Source organism: Epinephelus lanceolatus, chromosome 8, assembly GCF_041903045.1.
Source record: "Epinephelus lanceolatus isolate andai-2023 chromosome 8, ASM4190304v1, whole genome shotgun sequence".
Taxonomy (NCBI): domain Eukaryota; kingdom Metazoa; phylum Chordata; class Actinopteri; order Perciformes; family Serranidae; genus Epinephelus; species Epinephelus lanceolatus.
This window is the reverse complement of record NC_135741.1, coordinates 40573424-40598810: the sequence shown is the minus strand read 5'-3', so window position 1 is coordinate 40598810 and position 25387 is coordinate 40573424. Positions and strand designations below refer to the sequence as shown.

The 25387-nt window shown below is 40.5% G+C and overlaps 2 protein-coding genes across 4 annotated transcripts; both read right to left on the bottom strand.

The window, feature by feature from the left end:
• Window positions 1–430: 430 nt before the first annotated feature.
• Window positions 431–17670, bottom strand: kif3b (kinesin family member 3B). 2 transcript variants are annotated; one of them, XM_033628071.2, is made up of 9 exons: window positions 17556–17670; window positions 14361–15868; window positions 13950–14051; window positions 10567–10689; window positions 10062–10180; window positions 8111–8227; window positions 5401–5506; window positions 4048–4253; window positions 431–3830 (listed from the first exon to the last, which is right to left on the bottom strand). In XM_033628071.2, exons 2-9 carry the CDS (start codon window positions 15762–15764, stop codon window positions 3725–3727), a joined length of 2283 nt encoding a protein of 760 aa, XP_033483962.1. In that variant the 5' UTR covers window positions 15765–15868; window positions 17556–17670; the 3' UTR covers window positions 431–3724. The 2 variants fall into 2 exon arrangements, with proteins under 2 accessions (XP_033483962.1, XP_033483961.1); XM_033628070.2 differs by having other exon boundaries at window positions 14361–15871; window positions 17556–17634.
• Window positions 17671–17957: 287 nt separating this feature from the next.
• On the bottom strand, window positions 17958–24887 carry pofut1 (protein O-fucosyltransferase 1). Of its 2 annotated transcripts, XM_033628021.2 has the most exons (7): window positions 24715–24887; window positions 24094–24215; window positions 21824–22006; window positions 21351–21463; window positions 20934–21126; window positions 19396–19638; window positions 17958–19140 (listed from the first exon to the last, which is right to left on the bottom strand). In XM_033628021.2, the coding sequence occupies exons 1-7, from the start codon at window positions 24851–24853 to the stop codon at window positions 18946–18948; spliced, it is 1188 nt and encodes a 395-aa protein (XP_033483912.1). In that variant the 5' UTR covers window positions 24854–24887; the 3' UTR covers window positions 17958–18945. The 2 variants fall into 2 exon arrangements, with proteins under 2 accessions (XP_033483912.1, XP_033483913.2); XM_033628022.2 differs by lacking the exon at window positions 24094–24215 and having other exon boundaries at window positions 24715–24886.
• Window positions 24888–25387: the final 500 nt, after the last annotated feature.

The following is a 25387-nucleotide window of genomic DNA, read 5'->3' as shown; positions in this document are numbered from 1 at the left end:
AGGTCACACAATAACACAAACTAAGTAACCGATTGATGCAGTGGTAGACCAGTAGCTCCCCTGTTCACTGAGGTAACATTTGCTTACTGCTTTTGTCAGGCTTAGAAGAGGGAATAGATAAGTTCATTTTCAGTTCAGTTGCCCGTTGAAAAACAGTGCTTGGGAAGTACCAAGCATATGTCTGGGTAAATAACACTTGTAAGTTTGAGTTTGTAAACTCATCATTTAATATAGTTTTGCTGTTGTATGACTTTATTTCATCAAGACTTTTCTCAGTTTTTGGATTCTTGGTTCACCATGGAGGTGTGTGAGAAAAACAGCTTTCTTCACAAATTCAATATAACACAGGATGAGTAATTGATACATAAATGATATTTGGGGGTGACGTTTTCCTTTATATACCCCCAGAGAGACAGGACATACTACCATCTTATCATTGAATTGTCTTTAATCATCAAAAGAAACTAAACAAGTTAAAGACATGGCCAGCCACAGACAGAAGTGCATCAGCATAATCGTCATTTGGCTATAAACACAACCAGCACATAAAGGTTGGTCACAAGAATCACAAGAATGGAGTTTGGATCCAGTGACATAGCTATGGGATACAGACGCAAAGGTATTCACATTCACATTTTGCTTACCAAATTCCTATGAATGATGAATACTTACACAACCAAAGATATTACTTAAGCTTGCTAAAATCATGCAGCAGGTTTACAGCATTGCAGTGTTAGTTACAACAATTGGGCCTTATACTTAAGATTATGTTAATGTTTATGAAATTAAATGTACAGTGAACATGTAAATACTCATCTGTGACGTGAATCAATCTCCTCTCTTTTTCCTATAAACAGTCTTCACACTTCCCCAAATCAACGATGTGCAGTGATGTGGAGAACAGATCGACTAAAGCATTTTTAAGTGTATGCACAAACAAAAAAAAGCCTGTACCTTGGTGAATACAAAAGAAGACATGTACGACGCAAAAAATAAGATTTCAACATTAAATTACAAAGCTGAAAAAATAAAACAATAATCTATTTTAAAGAAAAAAACTGAATAGAAAATTATATCTACATCTGTATATAAAAATGAAAGATTATAAGTTAGATTTTATCAATATGGAAACCCATTTTTGTATTTTTTTTTAATATATCTGCAAAAGTGACTGAGGATTGCCTATCAACAACTCTATATTCATTGTTACATATCTAAATACATAAGGTATGCAGACATGGGTCAAACAGCAAGAGAGATCTTTTACGTGACAACTTTTAACAACTGACATAGGCTTGGTGGCTCTTTAACAGACAGTATGAACTGCACACAATCAGTATTTGAGAGGATTTCATTTGCCTTTTGACCCAGGTCTGTTGAAATGTCACAGTGGGTTGTAAAACCCTACACAGTAGCAGCGAGCGGACAGCACACCCCTCACAGTTAGAGTATGGGGAACAGAGAGCAGCAGCAAGGCAGGCTGAACCATGGAGGTTAAACTGCATATTATTCATCCTTAGGCAAACAAATGGAATGATTTGTGTATTCAGATGAAGTCCATAGTGTTTCGACTGAGATTTGTGGCACCACCACAGTACTGTTAGGAGCTCAGCACTGACCCTGGGATTTGGTGTTCTGTTAGACCAATCAGTTCTTTCCAAGGACCACTCGGGCCAATACAAAGGTAGATGAGGTAAAAAAGAAAACAGAGGGGGAATACATCACCCTCTGTGTGCCTTGTCTTTCTGTGGCCCTCACCCAGAAACCTGGGGGTGGTTGAATGCTGTGTCCAAACGCTCTGCCTCTCCATATAATGAGTGCACCCCATTCTGACAGGAATATCAGGACCATGCTACCAACAATCCCTGATGCTGGAAGGAATGAGTAGATGAAGTAATGAAAAAAGAATACACTGTGCACACTTTAAATAAAGGAGCAGAGACTTAGGACATAGGTTAAGGCACCTTGGAACCCTGATGAATCTGAGGCACATTCCAGGGCACCAACTCTGAAGTGACCCAGGCTGTGGTTGGCATTGATCTGCTAGAATGTTGGGTGGCCTACTGCAATGTCCTGCACCCTAGAATGTGTCCCTACAGTAGTGTGGGTGTGTAAATGTGTTGAGCTCTCTCCCATTGTTCCCCACCTCCATCTTGTATGCCCCAGGAAGAACAGCATCTACTGATTACAGCAACTTATGACAGAGGCCACTTCTGTAGTGTGCTTCACTTTCTGGCCTGTGCATTTACAATCATACAGAGTGAAAGGAACAGCTCCACATTTGAGGAAATACACTTATTTGCTACTCTGAGGTCTACCAATAAATAACTAATTCATTTATTCCAATACACAGAAATGTAAAAATTAACATGTTGTGGTTTTTGGACAGTTGCTTGCTGGAATCATTTCTTGTCTGGCTGCACTGACTCCCTTGTCATCACTATGAGGTTACCAGGCAACCAGCGGAGACTGCAAAAATAAGCTAAATGCCTCCAACTTCATATTTAGCAACACCATGAGATTGTTACTGATCTTCTCGTCTAACTCTGCAACAAAAAAAATAAGCTTATTTCCCAAAATGTTGAGGTATTCCTTTAAGACAAAACACACACACACACACACACACACACACACACACGTATAAGACTTAAAGCTCCATTCTAACACTATCAGAGCTTTATAAAACAAAAAGTTTGACGTAAAGACACACACACACACACACACAGATATACAGCCAGACACACAGCAACACAGTGACAAACACACGTGCACATAGTTGCCTTCCATGTGTCTTTACGTCAACCTCATGAACCCCTCCAAACCAACGTCTACACTTGCATTATGAGACAGGACTACAATGCCCAACACAGATCTGGGAAGATAGGAAGAAGAAGTGCATTGAGGATACTGCAGTCCATCAAAGAGGGGTTTAATCCCACCTTCATCATTTTCTATACATTAAGAACATTGTGAGTGACATATATATATATATATATATATATATATATATATATATATATATATATATATATATATATATATATATATATATATATGTATATGTACACCCATAAGCCAAAACCTTAAAACCACTGGCGGGTGAAGTGACTTAACTCGATCATCTCGTAACGATGCAATGTTCTGATGGAAACTTCTGCGACAGTGTTTGGGGTGAGTGGAATAAAGTTATTCACTTCCTTTCCCTGCCAGTGGTTTTAATGTTTTGGCTGATATATATATATATATATATGTATATGTATATGTGTGTGTGTGTGTGTGTATATATATATATATATATATATATATTTATATGTATATGTGTATATATATATAGATATATATATATGTATATATATACACAAGATGTACATATAAGACATCAGTGGCATTAAGCAAAATGTGGGTAAAGGTAACAGCAGTGTAGAGTAATGTGAGGCTTCATGCGAGGCTGCTGTCCTTGTGTTGTACTGACTCATTCTCAGGATGAGGGATTTCAAATCTCCAAGATGAAAAGCTTACGACAACAGCTAATAGTGGCGTGATTACAGTTAAAACCTACAAAGCAGCATTAGTCTTAAAGTTTTCTCTGTTGTCTGCAGAATCCAATATTCTATCACCTTTGACAAAAAATGACTGACAAAACAAAACTCATTCTCTCAAAGTTGAGTCCCAAAGTGGAAAGGTGCACAAGAGAGGTTGGTGGTGATATTAGTGGTAGAAGCTGTCACTTGGGCACCAGGCCACGGGATTGTGGGTAGAGCGGGGATCCTGGACTTGAGGGGCTGAATGGAGAGGTTGGGGTGCTTGACTTCTTGCCTGTTCTTGGTCGACTGAGTGACAGAGAGCAATGACAGAGGATTAGACAGACTGTGGAAATAACAGCAAGGGGTTATGAGCCTACACATTTTGAGGTTTAATTTACATTTTCTCTGATTTCTTCATTCCTGACCTGCACATAATGCAAGCACCAGTTTAACCACAGTGTATACCACTTCAGAATTAAATTGTCTTGTGTTCCTGACAGCTGAAGGTGACAATTTGTCTTACCCGGACTTTGGTTTCTTGAGGCTGCCGCTGGCAGGTGGGGTTGATCCCAAGCTGCTGTGAAAGCCTGAGGCATCTACCTGGATCTCATCCTCATCCCTAAGAGCATTCTCCAGAGCTGCTGCCACCTTTGGGGCGATAACTGGCTCCTGATACTCTTTAGTTGTCCGAGCAGGCAGGTCCATGTCCAGCATTATGATGTTTTCAGCCTGGAAGAAACAGAGCAGAAGCACACTCATTTGAGACCAGTCACTTCAGGTACATATTTTATGTGTTAGCAGTGAAGATGAATGTAACTGCCCAAAGCCTGAAGACAAGCATGTGAAAATGTATTTTAGTATTTGAAAATGCTGCATGTTAATACTGGCACAATAGGGGAAATGTTTAACATGATACCTACAGTACAATCTGGATTCCAGTGCATTTTATAAGCCTGTTGATTAACATCCATTTAATTAATTTTTGCATTTGAATCCCTTTATATATAGTAGTCTAGTGTAGTTCATGAGGTGGTTGTACTACTAGGTAAATGGATAGGTTACAGAGGAGGAAGTGTATTCCGACTGGCTGATAGGTGGGTATACTGGGTATACTGTAAACTACCACAAAAAGAGGTGGGTACAGTGGTGGCTCTAGGACATTTGGTGCCATATGCAAGCGCGTTGCGACCACTGGCTGCTTAGAGGTAACGATAACTAGCTCTCCTCCTGCTGATTTCATGTTCTTTCTCTCCACATCCACTCCTTTCAGTAGTGTAAATGCAACTGAGTGGGCACCAGAAAGCTTTTGTCGTTTAGACATGATAACAACACAGCGTGTTTTGGAGTTTACATCACGTCAGATAACTCGGCCATCTCCCCCAGAGAGCAGGTGAAGTGTACCGAGCTGGAGAGGGGGGGCTGGGGGGCGGCAGGAACCCAGAAAAAAAAGCCTCTCTATTATTTAATATTATGTAATATGTGTAATATTTCAAAAATAACAGTAATAAAAGTATTAGTAAAATATAGTACAAGATATTTTGATTTTTTCTTCTTTCTCCATTTGTGATGCCCTCGATAAATGATGTTGCCCTTAGCATTTGCATATACTCCCTATCACATGGGCTGGCACTGGGTGGGCATACCCTGTATACCCATGTATACCCACCAATACCCCATTGCTTATATACCTGCACTGTTAATGCTGCATTGCATTGTTTGCTTTTGAAGTGTCAATAACACATCCAAGCTCAACCCATCTGGCGTAATGAGTGAAAGAGGATGAGGAATGCAGAGCCACTGTGTCTAGGGTGTTCTGTGTGCAGAGACCTGGAGGGTTATGTGTGAATGCAAAAGGTGAGAAGGACGTGGAGCTTACTTTGTATCTCATGTCAGGCCTCATCATCATGGCCACGCGAGCGTGGTGACTGAGAGGCCTCCTGTAGCCGACTGCAGACAAAGGCCTGGTCATCATCTGATGGTCACTGAAGCAGACACACAGAGAATGAGACAGCTGCTGCGTCAGAAATTGCGCACCCAAAACCTGTACTATTATCCATTCATAGCAGGTATAATGTTTATGTATGTGCCAAATTTAATGGAACTTGATCCAAATAGTTTTTGAGATATTTTCGGTCTGGACCAAATGGTGGAGTGATGGACTGACATCCCTGGATCCCAGACTGGCATGGCTAACAAAATGCATGTTGTATCTATAATAAAGCTCAATAATCCTGTGATATGTAATCCATCTGTAATGGTGTCCCTACCACAATACTTCATGCAGTGTTTCCTAAATTTGACATCAGGCAGCAGTCTTATAACCAAAGTTATTCACCTCTAGAGATATCTATCGCTCATTGATGTTACAGAGCTGCCTCGGTTGCTGTTTGCAGTTATGAACTCTGTCATCACAACCACATGGCACTGTGGCATATTTATGCCAGCGTGCCAGTATTTGCATACTGTAATATTTCACCAGACTATGCAATTCACATGCTACTGATTTCATACTAAGGTTTTGGACATACAGAAAAATCTATCATACTGTTTTAGCCTACTAAATGGCATGTTAGTATGGATTTTCGGATGCAGCCTTATGTACAGCACTGTGGGAAAATTCATTTTGAATGTAGTATACAGTAAAGCAATGAATTGTTCTGTCATTATAGAGGTGATCCCACAGTATTGAGTATTCTATAAATGCTACTAAAACCTGTAAATAGCACTTTAGGGCTTAATACTGAAGTCACATGCCTTCTTGTGGTTTGGAAATGTAACTGCTGCTACAAAACTGAGCCATCCTGGACAAATATGACAGAAATTTCAAGGCAGTTTGACCTGAGGGCAATGTTACCCTTAGACTGTGAATAATTTGTTTTGGAATGGAATAGATGAGCAACCATTTACAGGCATGATTACAGCTCAAAAGCACCAATCTTAATTTGTGTCTCTCAAAACCCACACCAAATCTGAACTCCGGCAACTTTTCTGTGCAGTACTAATTAAGATTATGTTATTCTACATAACCCCCATTCTAATGAATTGGGACAAAGCCTTATTTTTGGAAGGTTATGGATTTTTACACTCTAATTAGGCTGATCAAAGTCTTGACTATTAAACCTTGTATTGGACAAACCCCCAAATGATTGAATTTTTCTTTTTGAATTTCATACATGAGCTGACGTCTTACCGAACTGACAAGCAGTTACAGATTTATTAATTTCACAGCAGTTGTAGTGAGGAGCCATTTTATCTTTCCAAGTAGGAAAGAGTTCTCTTAATGCCAATTCTCATTTAAATTGGATCTAGAATGGCTACAGAGTTGACCTGTTATGGTTGAGACACAGCAGAGAGCAATATTATTGAACGAATTTATCATACAATAGAAAGCTTACCAGAACATGAGCATTAGTCCCACTTTTTTGCAAACCAGGAAGTGAGACAGGAGTCCTTAGGATACAGTTCATTCCTTTTATGCCTGATTAAATTGTTTGTTGTAAAAAAATCTGACTAGCTGACAAAAATCAGGGACACATCTTAATCTTAAATATATTTTACAACAGAGATGATTATAGCAGTACATTTTAACACTGATGTTATCAATACGTACTGTTAGTTTTTTATTTTGAAGGCTTTTAACAATTTTTTCAACTGTTCGCAGTTGTGAATTCTTGTTGGGAAAAGGTTCTTTTCTGGCACAAGGCAAGTTTAGAAGTTAAAAAAATGAAAGCAGATCAAATATTTTAGAAACCATATTTATGTCATGTTAAATCCTTTAAAAAAAATGAAATTAGTGTGTTGATAACTTATAATTTTAAGGCTTCTTTTTCTCCCAATTCTCAAGAATAGATGATCAGGTAACATGTGGCTGTAACTACACGTCAATTTATAGCTACTGGTGGGGATATTTATACATTGACATCTTTTTTTCTCTTTTTCCTCACAAATCAAAACTGCCCTGCTAAACAACATAGTCCACCCATTGTGTTCTTTAAAATCCCATTGCTAAAAAGTTAATAAAAATAAAATGCCAGTCCTCATTTTTTAAGCTGTTCTATTTTATCTGACTGACTGCTAAGCCACATAACATGGTCATTGTCTGCGTCAGTATCGATCCAACAGATGAGACTGGGGCATCTTAAAAACCAAACCAAAAACAAAAACAAACAAAAAACATACGATGCATTGTCCCCCATCGCCACACCTACACACGACTTCACCCTCCACCTGGCCTGCTGGCTGAGAATGGCTTTGCAGAAATGAAAAGTGAAAAATGAATGTACTAAATATTTAATTAATTATTCATTATTCGTCTTCTTTTTAAAACTTTTAACACTTGTGTGAGGAAATGTGGTACTGTATATATTGTCAAGTGGAATGTGCATGTTCTCTTTTATGTTTTATGTTGGTTTTCTTTCTTTCTCAGTTTGGTTTTGTATTGCTGTAAATGGACATATCATTGACATGTAAAATGCTTGATCAAGTGGTGAAAAAGCAATAAAAAAAAAGTTTAATCGTAAAACTTTTAACACAACATGTGTGCACTTCTAACCAGATGAAGAAGTTATGATTACGCTGTAACTTACTCCTCTATACGTGTGATGGGCTTCATTTTCCAGTATTCATCCTCCTCATCAAAGTAAGCCCTGTTGACTATTTTGTTCTTCTCCTCTAAGGGAATGAAGTTCTCGATGATCAGATGCCTGAAAGACAAACGAACAAGCAATGAGAAAGAGGCAGGTTTAGATACACAGATAGGCAAGCAGAGAAATGACGGCAACACAGAGATGCTCAGGTGAGAATAAACACGCCACTTCAGCCGTGTGACTCCTGCCCTGCTGTGTGCTATTTATCACACTTAAAAAGACAGTCAACTGGTTTGAGGGTGAGGTGCAGATTTAATATACCTAATTCAAATATATTTAAAAGTTATCTGGCTGAACAGAGCTTAGGTCCGACTAGATCCTAAGTACAACTTGAACACCATTTTTCCTTCACATGCTTGATTAAGCATTATGTTACAGGGCTCAAAATACTGCGTTTATGCACTGGTGCATGTATCTTTTAAAGTGTAACTTTTAAAAATTAAACACACCAAATTTTTTTTTACCTGCACAGGTAGTCAGTAGTCACAGTCGGATTGCCAACTTTTCAATTTACTTTGTAGTGAGATAGTGAAATTACTTTAACTTTAAATTTGACACGGTCATAGTCTGGATCATTCCGGAGAGGACTCATTTCAGCAAACTTATTCAGGACTTTTTTTAATGACAGTTTAAATATGAAGGAATTATGAATGCTGTAATGTAAATTGAGCTGATTTGAATGTAATTTTATCAAAACTGCACAGCAAAATGACTGAATGAGTTTCAGCAAACCTGAAAGAAAACATTAAATAATTGAATTTATGAGAGTTTTAAAATGAGGACTTTTTCAGTGTGTTACAGTATCATTTGAGTTGACATTCTTTGTACGGCAATGTATTGTCAAACTACAGAAATTGAGCAGAAATTGTCTGCTGCCAACTGTTTCAGCAAACTGGGACCTATTTTCTTATGGTTTTATTTGGTATATAAACTTGAAAAATTATTACTAAATTGCAAGTCTTCCTTTGTCCTTTTTGGCCGCTCCAGGTACCAATACCTCAACAGCACGAATAGACGCACATCAAAATCCAAGCAGTGGGTGGCTTGAATAGGTTTTTGCCAGCTCATAACTCATGTTATCAGTGACATATTTTGTTTATCACTGCCTGAGAAAATATAGCAGTGGCATGAGATCATGTGAAAACTGCAGATGTGCGTGATTAGCCAGCTTGTCGACACCAGAAATACTATTTGGTCAAATTTATTTTTAAGTTCTGTTTTTTAAAGATTTTTTGGGGGGCTGTTTGTCTTTAATCAGTAGGACAGTATTATGTGTGAAAGATGGAGAGAGAGGGGATGACACGCAGCAAAGAGCTGCATACCAGAATCAAACCCACAGCCGCTGCAGCAAGGACATTGCCTTTGTACATGGGACGCATGCTCTACCCACTGAGCTACAGGGCGCCCCACACATATCTAACCTTGCTGGAGGAGAGCGCATTTGGGACCGACGTGTTTCAACATCTTTGAAGAGAGTGACAAACGGCTTATCAGCTGTTTCCAAGTGCCTTTACATTCACAGATGCTTAAGGATGTTGCAACACTGGTATGTCAGGGCCTTAACATGTGTGTAAAAACAAATTCACGACTTTCTCCACAATACACCTCTGGGCAAACGTATTTCTGTCAATTTAGAATAATTTTAATTCACAAATATATGCACAGTGGCAAGAACAAAACCAATGTGCATGTGTCATGAATCCAATGGGATTTTGCATGCTCACTTATTTTCTATGCAGAATGAAAGGGTTTCAACACACATATTATTCAATGAGGCCCATTGTTACAATAAATGTTTCCTCCTCCACCAGGGCAGATGGTGTTCATAATAGATATAATACTGATCCATGTCTTTCTGCCAGGCCAACAGTATGATATTCAGGCTCCATACTTGAGTTTGAGGTCTCTGGTGAGCTCATTCTGGGTCTGTTCCAGCTCCTGACGCTCGTTGATGTGTGCCTCCTGGATGTCGTGGATTTCTGCTTTCACGGCCTGCAGTTTGGCAAACAACTAGAGGACAGAGAGGGAGACAGGAAAACAGGGGTAACATGATGGACTTGGAAAAGAGTTTGCAGAATATTCAGCTTTTGACTCCAGCTTAGACACCTGACAGTTGTGAGGAATAATAGACGATTGAAATAGACAAACAAAGCCAACAGTCTATTCTTACCTGATCTGAAATAATATCTGACCTACTTACTTGCAAGACATCACCAGATATATATAGGCCTTACAAGTACTGAACATCAGGCTTTCAAAATTAAATAGTCATGCTCTATCTATGCTTTAAGCGGACAGGACTGGAAACACATGCAGAAAACTGTGTCTTGTGCCAGTTTGGATGGTGGACAGGAGGGACAAGCATTAATTAGACCACTCAAGGTTGCAGCTGCTACCTTTTTCAGTTTCTTGGTTTTGATGTCGACCTCCTGCTGCAGAGAACTGTAGGTCTCCTTTAGCTCTAGAGTCTCCTCATCACGACTCTCCATCTGCTGCTGCATCTCTCGCTCTCGCCGTTTCTGGAATTACACACATATTCAGATATTGTAACCACTGTGCTCTGTGTGTAATTAGGCTACACAGAAGTTTCTGATAAAAAGTAAGGTTGTCATGTGATACACAGGCAGTCAAATAAGGGATAGTATGAAGCAAGATGATGTTCATCAAAAAATAATGCCCTACAGGGAGAATACAAGGACCACAGTGTAAAATAGAGGGAATGTGGAGATAAAAGCTAATAATGAATATAATGACTATGGATACATTAGGGAAATGATAGTGGCAGGAAGTTTGATCTAATCTTGCAGCCACTTAAGCAACTGACAAAAGCCTGTCTGGGGGTAACTGTCAGAGATCATGAGACTTTCAAAATTTCACACTTTGTTTTTGACAAGGACTGTTGTCATGCTGACATAAGGGTGCATTAAGTACACAATTGATCATGGACCTGGGCCCTGTTCTTCATACATGGATAACTGAATAAGCTTGATTTGACTGTTGAGGATTTAACACAAGTCTGGATTTTCCAGTTTGTTAAACATTGATAAAAAATGTATCTTCATCAGAGCAACAAGTTCTTAAATCCACACCTGCAGAAGTGTAGGTTAATAATAGTTAGGCATGTGAAGTCATTTTCAGAAATATATGACTACTTTCCTTAGAGAGAGGATGATTTTAGAGAAGGTTCTTAGAAACCCCTACAATCTAGTGGTTTTATTATAATATTATTATTATATTATATTATTTGTTATGTTATCGTATTAAATATATCGTATTAATTTTAACACTGAATAGTTCAAAATATGAAGAGATAAAATACACAATAAAAATTACAAAACAATAAAATAGGTCCCCTTAAAAACATAAAGATATAAACACTTTGAGCCCAGTTCAGACCAAAGATTCACGATGAGAGTGTTGCAAATAAAAGTTGCAGCGGTGTGAACTGGCCATTCTGAGCTCGACTCAAGCCGGCTGATGGTGTCATCCGCAACTCAGCTAGTCAAATTGCTGGCAGCTGGTTTTAGAACATAAAGCACATCACCTGTTTCAAAAGCCAATCAGCCTGTAGTGATGTCTGACAGTCAAGTTGAATTGACTGCAGACGGCACATTCGTCTGCTGTGGAAGATGCTCCATCCCCGCCGAGCCCTCTGTTTCCATCCTCACAGTGTGCACGCACACTCTCACTGACTGATTAATTGGCACCGCTTATATATATTACTGTGGTGTATTTATTGTGAATAGAGTCCACCTGATGCTTGCTTTTTTTAATAATCAGCAACAAAATAAGCCTGCAAAGTTGGATATCAAAACAGAAGTACAGAAAGTTGTTGCATAGAGATGATGGACCGCCACATCTAGTTGTACTGGTGTGAACCCACAGGTTTTTAGAACATTGCAGAACAGCACATTTCAAGTAGATGCCTGTTTCAACTCTTTTTGTCGCAGATCTTTGGTCTGAAGTGGGCATTATGACTGTTTTAAGACTGCTGGAAACAGAAAAAAACATGATATTTAACAATGACATTACAGTACGATGTGGTTTTGTCAGTTGAACAGGAAAATATATGATTTAGATGTACAGAAATCTCTGAGATATTCCTTAGTTTCATGATGAAAACAGTTAACCAAAGTCACCAGAGGGCAAAATGCTCCCTCAGTCCCCAGCAAGGGGACACTCTGACATTTGTACTACTGTCTGTTCTAAATACATGAAAAGAAACAGATTCCTATATATTTGATTTCCCATAAAATAAAATTACTGTAGAACAGACATTCCCATTCAAATCAGAATGGCAAGGTGGCCAAAGCAGTGGCAATTTTTATGTGGACTGCTGCCATTGGAACTGTTGTAGTGGGGTAACTTTTATCTAAACTTCCATATAAACAAACCAATTTGGGGCAAGTTGCAAACTCACTGAGGTGTGGTTTTGCAGTAACGACCAAATGAGCACTTGAGTAGCAACTTTATGTTTCCAAATAAGCATCTGTTGCTTTTAACTGTCACTGTTGTCCCTGTGTTTTTGTTGCCATTCATTTCATGTTTGTTGAAACATAATGTACTGTAGCTGCCTCTTAAGCAGGAGTGTGAGTCGCTGTTCAGACAGCAGGTGAGAGGCACAGAGACACTGCGGGGATAAACAGCTTACAGGCCAGCATATTTTAACATCTAACTCAATGAATTAAGGATTTATTTCGGCCACACCAGAGTTGGTGATTGCTGGAAGAGTGGACTGACTAAATAGATGACTAACAAGACTAGCTGACATGGTTTTGGTGAGTTTGTTTCTGTCATGTCTGAATGAAGTGTGTTTTACGATGAGTAAGGAAGGCAGTTAGGATAACATCAGTCTTAGTTAAGTGAAAGAGAGAAACTTGGATTGGAGTATGGTTGTATTTTTTGTGTAATAACGAACATATGTGTAAGAATAGGCCAAAACAGAGTTCTCAAACTAGTGATTGTGACACTATTTATGGCCCCACTGATGTGTGTTCCCAGTTTGCTGAAACTAACTAGAATCAACATTTTCTTTTGTATTAGTCCAGAGGTAAACAGCCTTTATAATCAAAAGAGCCATGTTTGACCAAAAAATAACTTAAATCTGTCTGGAGCTGCAAAACATATTTGAACCTTATAATGAAGGTAACACAGTCTATAAAGTCTAAATGATCCTATCAACATTACTAACAGGTCTTAATGAGCATTCATTATGTTTTCCACAAGGTGGCTGCTCTGCAGTGGGCTATTTATGATTATTTGGTACTTACACTTTGCAGCCATAGTGGTAAGAGAAAATAAATATATGTCTATGCACTATTAAATTCTGTATTTTCCTCTGAAACTTTTCTTTTTTTGGATTTGGAATCCATAGCTACCAGGCCGTAGAGGTATGACAAAATGAAAAAAAAAAATCACTTAAGCCCTGCACCAATAGTATATGAACAATAAAATGTTTTTAAAAAATGACTGTTATTGACTTCCATATAATTCTTAGTTAAAGGCACCTCTGTACTAGTCAAATGACGACGGCAAACAGTTCAATGTCCTTTCTATTTCATTTCTATCATCCCTTCCCCCACCCCCCACTGTACCTTGCACCAAACCAAACCATGACTCTTAAATAAACCTGGGTATGAACCAAACTGTTCATTCTGTGTACCGTCACACCCGTAATAAAAAACCTATCCAGTATCCACTGATCATGTTCACTGACTGAGTTATGGCTTCAAAACACTCTAATTAAGAGAAAAGTTCATCTTTCAGGTGTCATGTATACCTGTTCGGCGATTTCCTGCCTCCTCAGTTCCAGCATTCTCTGTTGCTCATTGGTGTGATCCACTATGTTCTTCCCCCCTACCAGGAGCTTACTCTCCATCGCCTGGATTGAGAAGGACAAAAGAAGGATGAGACCACTTCAGGTCACCTTGGGGAGAAAAGCATCTGAACTGACTAATGGATTTCACCAGTTGGGTTGAATGAAACAAGTTTGACTAGAAAAACACTATCTAATGACTTATGAGAAGCTCTGCTGGCTTATATGTGCATTTAAGAGTAGATAAATCATTTGCTGAATCCAATAAAACAAAATCTGAAATTTGAGCCTGGGCTACACCTTCTCTTCAAATCAAATCGATCAGATACATACTGGATGAACAGAAACTCACCCAATCTGGCAAAATTAGCTTACTTTTACTTTGGCTGCAAGCATCTCTCCGGCCTCCTTCTCCCTCTTCAAATCTTCCATTTTCCTCTCTTTCTCTTTTAGCAGCCGAAGTTTATCCTCAGCCACCAGACTATGATCCTCCATGATAGCCTTTCTCTCTCTCTCCAGCTTCTCCTGTTGCTCCCGCCAGTAATCCCCTTTGTCGTCCCCGTCCTCATCATCGTCCTCCGTCTCTCCTTCCTCCAGATCCTCACCATCACTCCCTTCCCCGGCCCTTCTCCTCTGCCTCCTCCTTTTCTTTTTTCCTGAGCGCTTTTGCAGCTGTGCCTTTAGCCTTGCAATCTCCTCCTGAAACTCCCTGAGCAGGGCATCCTTGGGGTCCTCATTGATACGTGGTTTATTCTTTATGTTCTTAGCCCTGTTGGAATACCGCAGCGTCGTCAGGGTCTCCTCCACATTGTAGGATGCTGGGCCAATGTTGGCAACCATGACCGTGCGGGCATTGCCCCCCAGAGAGTCCTGCAGCAGACGGGTGAGTTTTGAATCTCGGTAGGGGATGTGGCTGCTCCTGCCATCCACCAGAGCTGATATGACGTTGCCCAGAGCCGAAAGCGACAGATTGATCTTTGTGGCTTCTTTTAGCCTCTCCCCCTGAGCACCAGTCTTGGTCTGCCTTTCACTGCCAGCTAAATCCACCAGGTTAAGTTTGCCGACTCTGATATGGTTCTCCCCATCAACACCCAACTCACTGCACTCCACAGTGATGACAAAGATGGCGTGAGAACGGGAGCTGTGCTCATTCATGTTAGTGGCACCCACTGAACGATTCTGGTTGCCCACATTCATGACATGTTCAATCTCCCGCACACTCTTGGTGACAAATGATGAAAGGTCTTTAACGTACACACCCGTGTCAGGTCTCTCCCTGAGCTCGAGACGACGTGACTGGTCTTTGGAGAGCAAGTCTCTAATCTCCTCTTGATAAATTTCTAGATATGAGGCTCTAACCAGATACTGCTGATTCTGGGACCGTGAAATGTGAGTGAAGATATGCTCAAAGGAGTTAGGGATCACCCCTCTCCTCTCAGGGTCATTTCTAACCCCCTCCATAGTGTATGTTTTCCCTGTACCGGTTTGTCCATAGGCAAAAATGGTCCCATTGAACCCAAATAGAACTGAATCCACCAGGGGCCTGAAGGTTTCATCATACAAATCTATTTGTTTGGAGTTCGAGTCGTAGACTGAATCAAAAGTGAAGACTTTAGGGAGTTCACTGGCAGAAGCCTCCCTGGGGTTCCTGACAATTATTTGGCCCAATTTGACATCAACAGTTACCACCCTTTCAAACTTGGCTGCTCGCTCTTTTTCATTCATAGGGCGACAACGGACCACCACCTTGACGGACTCAGAGCTCTTGCTCTTGGACATGTTGCAGAGCAGCTGCCAACTCACACGGCTTGGCACTCTGTATGCTCTGTCTTCCAAGTGCAGCTTCAGCAACAGTGCACCAATACAAATGCCCACATCAGAAACTGCTGGAAAAGACACATTCAGTGATTAGTACCAACCTGCAATGGCAATTGTCATGATGACTCACAACTTTGATGGTTAATGCATCACACACATCTTTAAATACACACTGGAAGACTCATTAAAGCTCTGTGTAATACAAAGCTACTGACAGACTTCAGCAATTACACATCGATCAGCCAAAACATTAAAACCACCAACAGGTGCGGTGAATAACACTGGTGATCTCATTACAATGCAATCTTCTGCTGTGAAACCTTGGGTCCTGGCATTCATATGGATGCCACTTGACATGCCCAACCCACCCAAACTCTGTTGCAGACCAAGTGCACCATCTTATGGCAACAGCACTTTCCAAAGGCAGGCTTTTGCAGGACAATGCACCATGCCAAAAACTGCTCAGGAATGGCTTGGGGAATGTGACAAATAGCTCAAGGTGTCGACCTAGCCTCCAAATTACCTGGATCCCAAGCCAATTGAGCACCTGTGGGAATTGCTGTTATCTAGAGGTCCTGTGTCCATTCCTTAACAGGTCAGAGCCAAATCTGATTAATGTTGGGGCCTCTGACCTGATGAGACATGGACACAGGACCTCTGGAGGTTACTTGTGGTGTCTGGCACCTGAGCGTTGGCAGCTGATCACTGAGTCCTGGTGGTTGCTCAGTGAGGTACCAGCACATCCCTACAATGCTTTGTCTGGCTGGGATCTGAGGAATTTGGAGGCGAGGTTGATGCACTGACCTCTTCGTCACGTTCCTCGGGTCATTCTTGATTAGTTTTTGCGGTGTGGCATGGAGCATCTTCCTGCTGGGTGGGCCAATGCTATCAGGGGGTGTATTTGGTCTGCAACTGTGTTTGGGTGGATCCTGCGAGTGGCATCCACATGAATTCCAAGCTTCCCAGCATAAGACTGGATTGTAACAAGATGAGCGTTCAGCCGTCAGTGGTTTTAATGTTGTGGCTGATCGCTGTTTAGCGAGCTATCCTGACACTGACACCTGTACTGCAGCCCCGTTTCTGGCTCTTGACAACTTCTTGTACCGTTACATGGAAACACTAACGTTATTAAAGCGTAGTAAGATTTCCCCAGATGTCACTAAACACACAACAGAACAAACGAGAACTGATTAGGTTAAATAAAGTTGGACCAAACCTCTCCTTGATGTTATGTGCCAACGGTGAGGGGCGGAATTTATCGTTTCACACTGCTGTTAGATAATACACCGGGGTGCCACTACCCCATTTAGCTAACTGTTAACTACATATAGCCGGTTAAACGGCAATTATAAACTTCTAGGTTGACTACTAGGTCAACATTGGAATTCCATGTTATGGAGTGACAGCCATTGTGAGCACCATGCCAGCCGTAACATGTCGATAAACCGTTCGTTTTATAGCTGCTCAATAGATGTTAGCAATGACTCGTCAAAGTAGCGGGTTAGCTAGCCAGCGTTAGCCTATGCAAAATGCAGCCCATAACGAGACCACAAGACCGGCCTAGCAACGGCAAACACACTGGTAACCTTAGCTACAAATCTGGTAGCATTACCTGGCTAACGCTAGCTGCGAGCGCGTAAATCAATTCAACATGTCGCCATACAAAAATGAAAATCACATTAGGCACGTGAAACATATGCAATACAAACACAGCTTTTCATCGGGCACACAGAAACGTCGTTAAAGATTTACCAGTGGCGAACGTTAGCTAATCCAGAACTCCCAGTCAGCCATTAGCCGCGGCTCATCCCGACAACGGTCCCTGTTGCAATGTTGCCAGATTCACGCACCGTATCCCCCCCTACAGAGGTATATGTGAAAACATATTAACCCATACAAGTATTGTTATTCTGAATAAGCGTAAGTATTTGTTAGTTAAACATACAGTCGCAGAAAAAGTAAAACTTCCACTGTAAATAACGAGGCGTCAAGCCGAAATACAAGCATTGTGAATAATATAAATGCTATGTATCCTAGAATATCTGGCAACCAAGTCTCAACAAGCTTGTCCAACATAGCTTAGTCTATCAGCTGATTCAATTGTGCTCACAGCTAAGCTTCAAGTCAGTGAGGTAAACAGACTGAGGCTGGTGGTTCTTTAAAAAATAGTGTGCATCATTTTATTGGTGAAAAACATTGTATAAAACACTTCAAAATTATCGCATTCACTGCTTTCACACACAAGAACACAATTAGCTAGCCACACATCCCTGCTTGCATTCAATTCAACCAGTGCAAATCAACTCTTCTCTCCCCCAAACATCTTTGAAACATTTTGTTCACATTCGCTGAATAGCAATACTGCCGAACAACATTCAGTACAGGGTTCCACACATTTCATCAGTTTTTGGTCCTGATAAACTGAGAGGTGGAAAGACTTGTCTCCTTTTTCCTCCCTATAATTAGTATGTACAGGAGGATCAGTTACTGTGCTCTCCTTGGAATGGAGGGCAGAGAGGAAAGGAAAGAGCAAGCTGGAAAGACATGGAGGGATGGAAAGGTGGAGAGAGAAAGAGAAGAGGGAGAATGTGATTGCTGGCACTGCAGTCCTTTCCAGGGTTCACTGAGGTCACCAGCGGTCCTGCTAACATGTCTGGATTGCAAAGCATGGTTGCAGCTACAGACTATGGCAGCAGCTAAAGGAAATGTTAGGAAAACGGTGCAGTTTCCTGATGCAAAGGAAAAAGCATGGTTGCAGCTACAGACTATGGCAACAGCTAAAAGAAATGTTAGGGAAATGGTGTATTTCCTTGACGGAAAGAAAAACTGGTTTCCGAGTAGTAAACACAAGCAGGTAGAAGCCAAATCTTGAGCGCAACTGTACAAATACAGGATTTTAAAGTAGGAACAGACAAAATAGTGTTTGTTGGTAGCAGCAATATCCATATCATATTACACACATTACCCACCTGACCTGCTACAATATATTTTATAAGCCCTTCCTCCTTTCTCACAGATTAAAACCTATTCTAAAATAGGACCAGCCTTCATGAACCATCACATGTAAATATTTTTCTGCTCCCTCGCCTCCTCTTGACAGTCCACTAGCATTAGCATACAGATGACCATGTGACCCTTGTGCTCAGAGTTCTTCTTTGTGGTTTAACTTCCCAGGCTTGTCCATGCCAAAAAAGGAGGATGGAAGGCCATGGATGTCCCGTTCTCTTTTCACAAAGGCGGAAAAGGAGGAGACACAGTTGCCGATGAAGTGGTCAGCTTGACCTAAGATGTACAGGTCCATTTGGGCCGAGTCTGGCTGAAGACTCACCACTTTCACCTGGAAAGCCAGAATGAAATACACATATAAACAACCAGGTGGGGAAGTGCAATACTGACAATTCTAAAAATGCTTGGGAGTGAAAAACACTTCCCTGGCCAGTAAAATTTCCATTTTAGACTAATTACATACACAGTTTACATGAGAGGCTTGATTCTGACTTCAACTCTTATGAGAAACACACGGGGCCAAATGTAAAGCACAAGTTACTTACAACATACTTTTGAATGTATCAGAGAGGCTTTTCAAACCCACCTTGCCCTTGAAGAGCTTTTCAATATCCCTACTGTGTGATTCTGAGTCAGTGGCAATGTAGACAGAGCGGGCAGAGGTCTTCTTCACCCACAGCTTGACAGCTCTGCGGATCTCTGCCAGATCAGGAAGGCACATGTTCATGGTGAGAGGCAAGGCTGTCTGGCGGTTGTAGCCGACACACTGAGGAGAGGCCATGAAGTGAGGCCCGGCTTCACCACTCTTCAGCATTTTGCAGGCATTTTGCTGTAAGGGTGGTCAAACAAAAACATTTACAGGTGACCAGATGATGAATAGCAATAAAGACTGCAGTGTTAATTCATCTGTTCTCCCTCTCCATCTGCATTCACCAGGGAGGAACTTCTGAACACAGTTTTACAGAACTTTTATTTGGAGGAGCAGTAGGGCTCTTTGGGATTTGCAGCAGGCACTGATAGGGAAAGTGAGCCAGATCTCTTGTTAAACTGCAACAGTAAGGATTTTAAACTGCGCTCTTGTCTGACTTTTCCAGAGCTGTTGCCCTGAGTTCAAAACAAACCAACAAAACCTGACTTGGTGAGAAAATCCTGGATAGTATACTACATCTGCTGGGCTTCCAACTCCTTCAAGTGTGCCATGTAAAAGAGCTATCAGGGAACACGAGGGGCATAATGCATAAATGCAGGCTTTTGTACAGTTGTCACCGTGTTGAAGAAATCATGCAGTCTTCACTTAGAGTACATTTACTTTTAACTGTTCTATTAACCGCAGGAGTTTTCCTCCTTTATTCTCATTGGTGTTTTCATCCCATCTCAGGACTGTGTTAGTGAGGCGTTACAACACTTGGCTGACCGTATAACTGACATGGAGCACAAACATCACGACTCCCTACTCACTGTTCACCGAGTTGCTCAGGAAGAGCTTTGACCCTCAGGTCAAAGCATGCTGTATATGTTGTACACTGTATAAATGCATACACCAACACATCCGCTCACATTATGTCTATAAAGAAGCTGTTACATTAATCTTTCCCTATTTATTGCACTGTGCAGCATTACACTATTGTCTTCTTGCTTATAAATTTCATATATATCATCTATGTATGTACATCATACTTAAATTCTTCTTTACTGTTGTCCAGCTTTCTTGTCCTTATTGTAACTGTGTCTATTTCTGTGTTAGTACACTGAGAGCAACACAAATCAAAAGTCAAAGTCAGCAGCTCCAGAGACGGACTTTCAGTCATACTGTAGCAACTCGAAATCAGCCAGCACTAACCCCTGCCTTAAGTCTGATCTCAGATCACCCAGACTTGTTGCCGGATCATCACACTTTCTGTTCCTGGTATTACACAGGTGCTGCCACTGGCCACCAGCCTGCTGGAATTCCCAGAGTTCACTGAAGTCGAGTTGCTACAGCTGCTAACTGTTTCCTGGTGAAAACGGAAATGTGATGTCTGTATGTGAGCATATGAGTGAATGTGAAAATGAAAAGCAGAAAGAGGGAGAAGACAACCCTTTTGTGTCCAAACCCTAGCTCCTATGTTGTGAATAATATCTCACCCAGTCAATGCCAATCCTCAAGTGAATGCTAACATAAGGCCTGGTCAGCAGGGTGGCAATGTGCTTTTCTCCCTCCTTTACCATCTTGTCTGACCACACCACATAGCGCTGCAGGCCCACATGCTCCTCTATCACTGGGAACTGGGCAGGAGCACCAGGCAATGCCAGGACAGGGTGCTCAGAGGGAGGGAACCTATTCCAACAGGAAAAGCATGAGGAGAATTAGCCTGTTAACAACTTCAGAAGAGGCACCACCTTATATATTCAAATTAATGTAAAATCTAAGAAACCTCATCAGTCAGTTAATCATTATATTTCAGGCTAGCAATGTTCTTTATTAAGACATCTTCTTTATGTCATCTTTAATCATCCTAAATGTATCTGCATTACAGTGGGGCTGCTCAAACATGTACTCACTTCTTCATCCACTGAGGATGGTGGTGGGCACTGAAAGAAATGCCACCAAACAAAACGGACTTATCAAATTCCACACCGACATAGTCCCAGAATGGACCAAATGGGTTCCCATCCTGGAAATGAATCAGAATCATCCATCAATCCATATCCGAGCAATGAGACTGTAACCGCATTATCTTTGTAGGCTTGGGTCAGCACCACCAGAGGGCAGCCTTTCACCCTCATCTTTAGCAGTCACCATTTTTTTATTGATGAGGAGGCTGAGTCTCTATTGGATTTGTTCTCAAATAAAGTGCATTTTATGCTTCTTTACTTTAATCTTTATCGATCTTGTACTAACAAATATTTTAGGAAAAAGAAATTACACCTAAGTAGACAATCTAAAAAAAGCAACCAATATAATTTGATAATCTTACTTCATTGTAGCTACATGACACACATCAGTCAACTCATCTACTCCACTGGACTCTCACCTTCATGGGGCATGATTTCTTGTCTGGACTCCGTTGTGCCGCAGTCTCAAAACAGTAGGCTTTCCTTTGTGATGAGGGCCAGTATTTGGGTGCCAGCTTCTCCATGAAGTCCTCCAAACTGACCACACGGTGGTAGGCAGACAACGCCTCCAGCTGGAAGAACTCACTGTAGGGAACATGGACCTGAAAAGAACAGAAGGGGAAAGAATGAAATAAAACAGTGCAGTTAAAATCAAGTTTAAAAGATACAGTTGGTGATATCCAAAATTTTTGTTATTGTCGACAATCTCACAAAAAGAGCAGAGCCAACAATTTGTAAGTCTGTCTCTTTGTACTTTACTTTCCAATCCTAACTCAGTCTGTGGCTCTAACTCCCAAGCCTATTAGCTCCAGCTGAAGAGTAACTCCTCAATTATGGGTCATTTTCTATAAAAAAAAAAAAGGCTCAGTGCATTTCTTGGGGACTATTTTGAGCTGCAGATTTGGTGCTCTAGTTTCTATTTCCAGCAGCAGGACAGTGTATGTGGGACTGACTCAAAATAAAGCAGTGTGTGTTCATGGTAATGAAGAAACATATCACTCAGTGTAAAAAAACATGTGGTTCATCAGTCTGTTTTAATAGTTTTTGGACAACAACAGCACAAAATATATCATAAGGGAAAGATATTTAGGCTTTGGATAAACAAACACACAATACTTGTCAGTAGGATCAATCATTGTTGGTTTTGGAAACTCTCCCTTTTATGGGCGATAGGATGATGAATTTCACAGATTTATTTGATAAAAAGAATATACAAAAGGTATACTTTTTTTCAAAGCACATATTTTGACAGGTACTACAGTAAAAACAGCAAGTGGAACTAATTAGCACTGACGATGGCTGCATTCAATTTAGTTTTACCAGTTCCAGAGCCTTGGTACTGTGGATGCAGGCTCACTGGTGGCATGGCTCACTGATGTTATTATTTGCACCCATGTAAATATTGATGACTTAAATGAGTCCAGTATCGGAACCAGTGGAGTTAATCCGACCAGCTGCCATCACTTTGAATAAAGCATCCCTTCTCTGTTGGGAAAGGGAGCTCCTCCAGTCACCAGGACTTATAGATTTATTTATCATTAATTAGGTCTGTTATCACAGTCTTTCCAAAACTGTCTGTTTTACTTTTGCACTTTCCAGCCCCCCCCAAGATAAGAGGGTATATGGGGTATGTATATAGCATAAGTTATTCATACAATATAGCAACATATATTCAATGTACAGTTACTTCTGTTTAGTCCTGCACCTTACTTGCAGCTTGAGACAATATCTACTTGGGGTAGGAATCACAAGAGGCCCCATGATGTATTTCATGATATTTACGTCACAATGCACTGTTGTTGTGATTTTTAAACTTTTTGTGATATGCTGGGTACTGCAATAACATTTACTGCAATTTATTACTTGTTTCAACTGTAAATTATGTCCTGAAAGGAAAACTTTGTCAAAATTTGTTTATTCTATAATGATAAAATTTCATCTCTCTTCAATAAAAAAATTGCGATTCCCAAACACTTTTTTCACCTTTTGCATTAATTACTTAAAAAAGGTCAGCGTTTCGGTCTCAAAGACCTTTTCTCAAGACAGTCTTTTTTTAAAATAAACCAATGCAAAGTTGAAGAAGTATGTGCAGGAATGTTTCTGTTGAGTTAACTTTTCTGTTAGACCGGATTCCCTGCACCATCAAATAAGCAGGTGTGCATGTTGTCTTCGACTCACCCTTCATCACACTTCAATCATTTTTATAGCAGGAAAACATATATAGTGGACTGAAAAAGCAATTGATTTTATTAATCTATACTGCTTCCAAAAGGTTAATTTGTATTTGCAAAATTAATTTATATAATAAAAAAATCTACACTTGGCAGTCGTGTATCGCTAAAATATTGCCATGAAAATATCAAGATACTATGCTAAATCGATTCCCCCATCCCTAATATTTTGACATGCACTCATGCAGTACATTAATGGACACTATTATTGTATTGAAAACATGTTAGAGTTCATGTTATGGTCCTACTGTCTATTCAAAAGTTTTGTTTTGTTGTAATTCTTTTTTTTTTTTTTAAATATTTTTTCCTACCTACCTTACTGTCATTTTTGTGGTGTGGCTGCTGTAACACAAACATTTCCCTTTAGAATTAATATAGTACTGTATCTACATTTGTGTGACTACAGTCAGTGTCAGGCTGTCAGTGTGAGTTGCTCACACTGCAGTGACTGTACTCACATTGGTGTAAGGGGGTGAGTGGTGGCGGTACACTATCCAGGGAGGGACAGCCAGGGTTCGGTTCAACATCTTTGCAAAGGCCAGAGATCCGAGGAAGTGATCTGCCTGGTTTCCAAAGCGACCTGAACAGTAACATTGGGCACTTTATGCTCTCAATTTCAACAGTTAACTTTACACTTCTTCTCATGACGTGAAAACTGAAACATGAGGAACTGGAGGGAATGTTGGCTACCCCAGCTGACCACGCATCATGTCTAATGTGAGCTTTGCTAACACAGAGTAGCAGCAGCTGTAGTTATTATTACACTTACTGGTTGCCCTAGTTTGTCCCGACCTCAACTCAGTTAGCTGCTAACAAGCTAATGTTACTGTTGCATCGTATCTGGCGGTACAGGCTCAAGTGTTCTCCAATTTAATTTTTTGGGGACATATTATCCTCCTACTGAACTCCTAGCAGAGTTCAACAAAGCTCTGGACTCATATTTAGGCGACATGTAACGTTACCTTTGTCCACATGAAACTCCCCTTCAACTCATGAATGAAGTTTTGGAAACGCTAGCTTTGTTCCTTTCATACAAGAGAATGCTAAAATCCAAGTATGGGCTACAAAGAATAACTTACCCATGCATGGGCAGTACAACACGTAGCCATTCTGATCCCATGTCAGTTCTTCAGCAAAAGTCCGACAAGTTTGGAGTAGAAGTGATGAAAGTAAACACGTCAGTGTAAGGGCATGACGTGCTTGTTGTTTAACCGCCATTGTGATTAATTTTATGTCCCAGAATGCACCGGAATTTCTTTCACTTCTTCTTTGGTTTATTGAAGATTTCAAATGCGCATCAAGTACGCTGCTTCCGCCTAGTGTTCCGGAGGTGTTAGAGGCGCGTGAGTGTGGTAGGCTATGTGTGTAAAGCAGGCTACATTACATCCTGGGTTTAAAAAATTAACCATTACATTAGTTACTCCCGAATACCAAAACGTAGATATTATTATTACCGAGTATTAATATGCCGACTTATTCACCTTGTTTGTTCCGCTTTCAGCTGCTTTCTACTCGCTCTTCATGTCACATGTTTTACAGTGTTTGTCATTCAGTGCAACTACAGAAGACTGAATAATTTCCTTAATAACCAGGCTCGCCTTATTGTTTCATATTTAAATAAGCTCTAATGGAAACAAAACGATTTTTAAAGCCCCTGAAAACCCCCTTTCAAGTCTTGCATATTTTTCAAAAACATTGACTATTATAGTCACTAAATAAGCAACAGTGAAACTTCAACTTGGATAAAAAGCA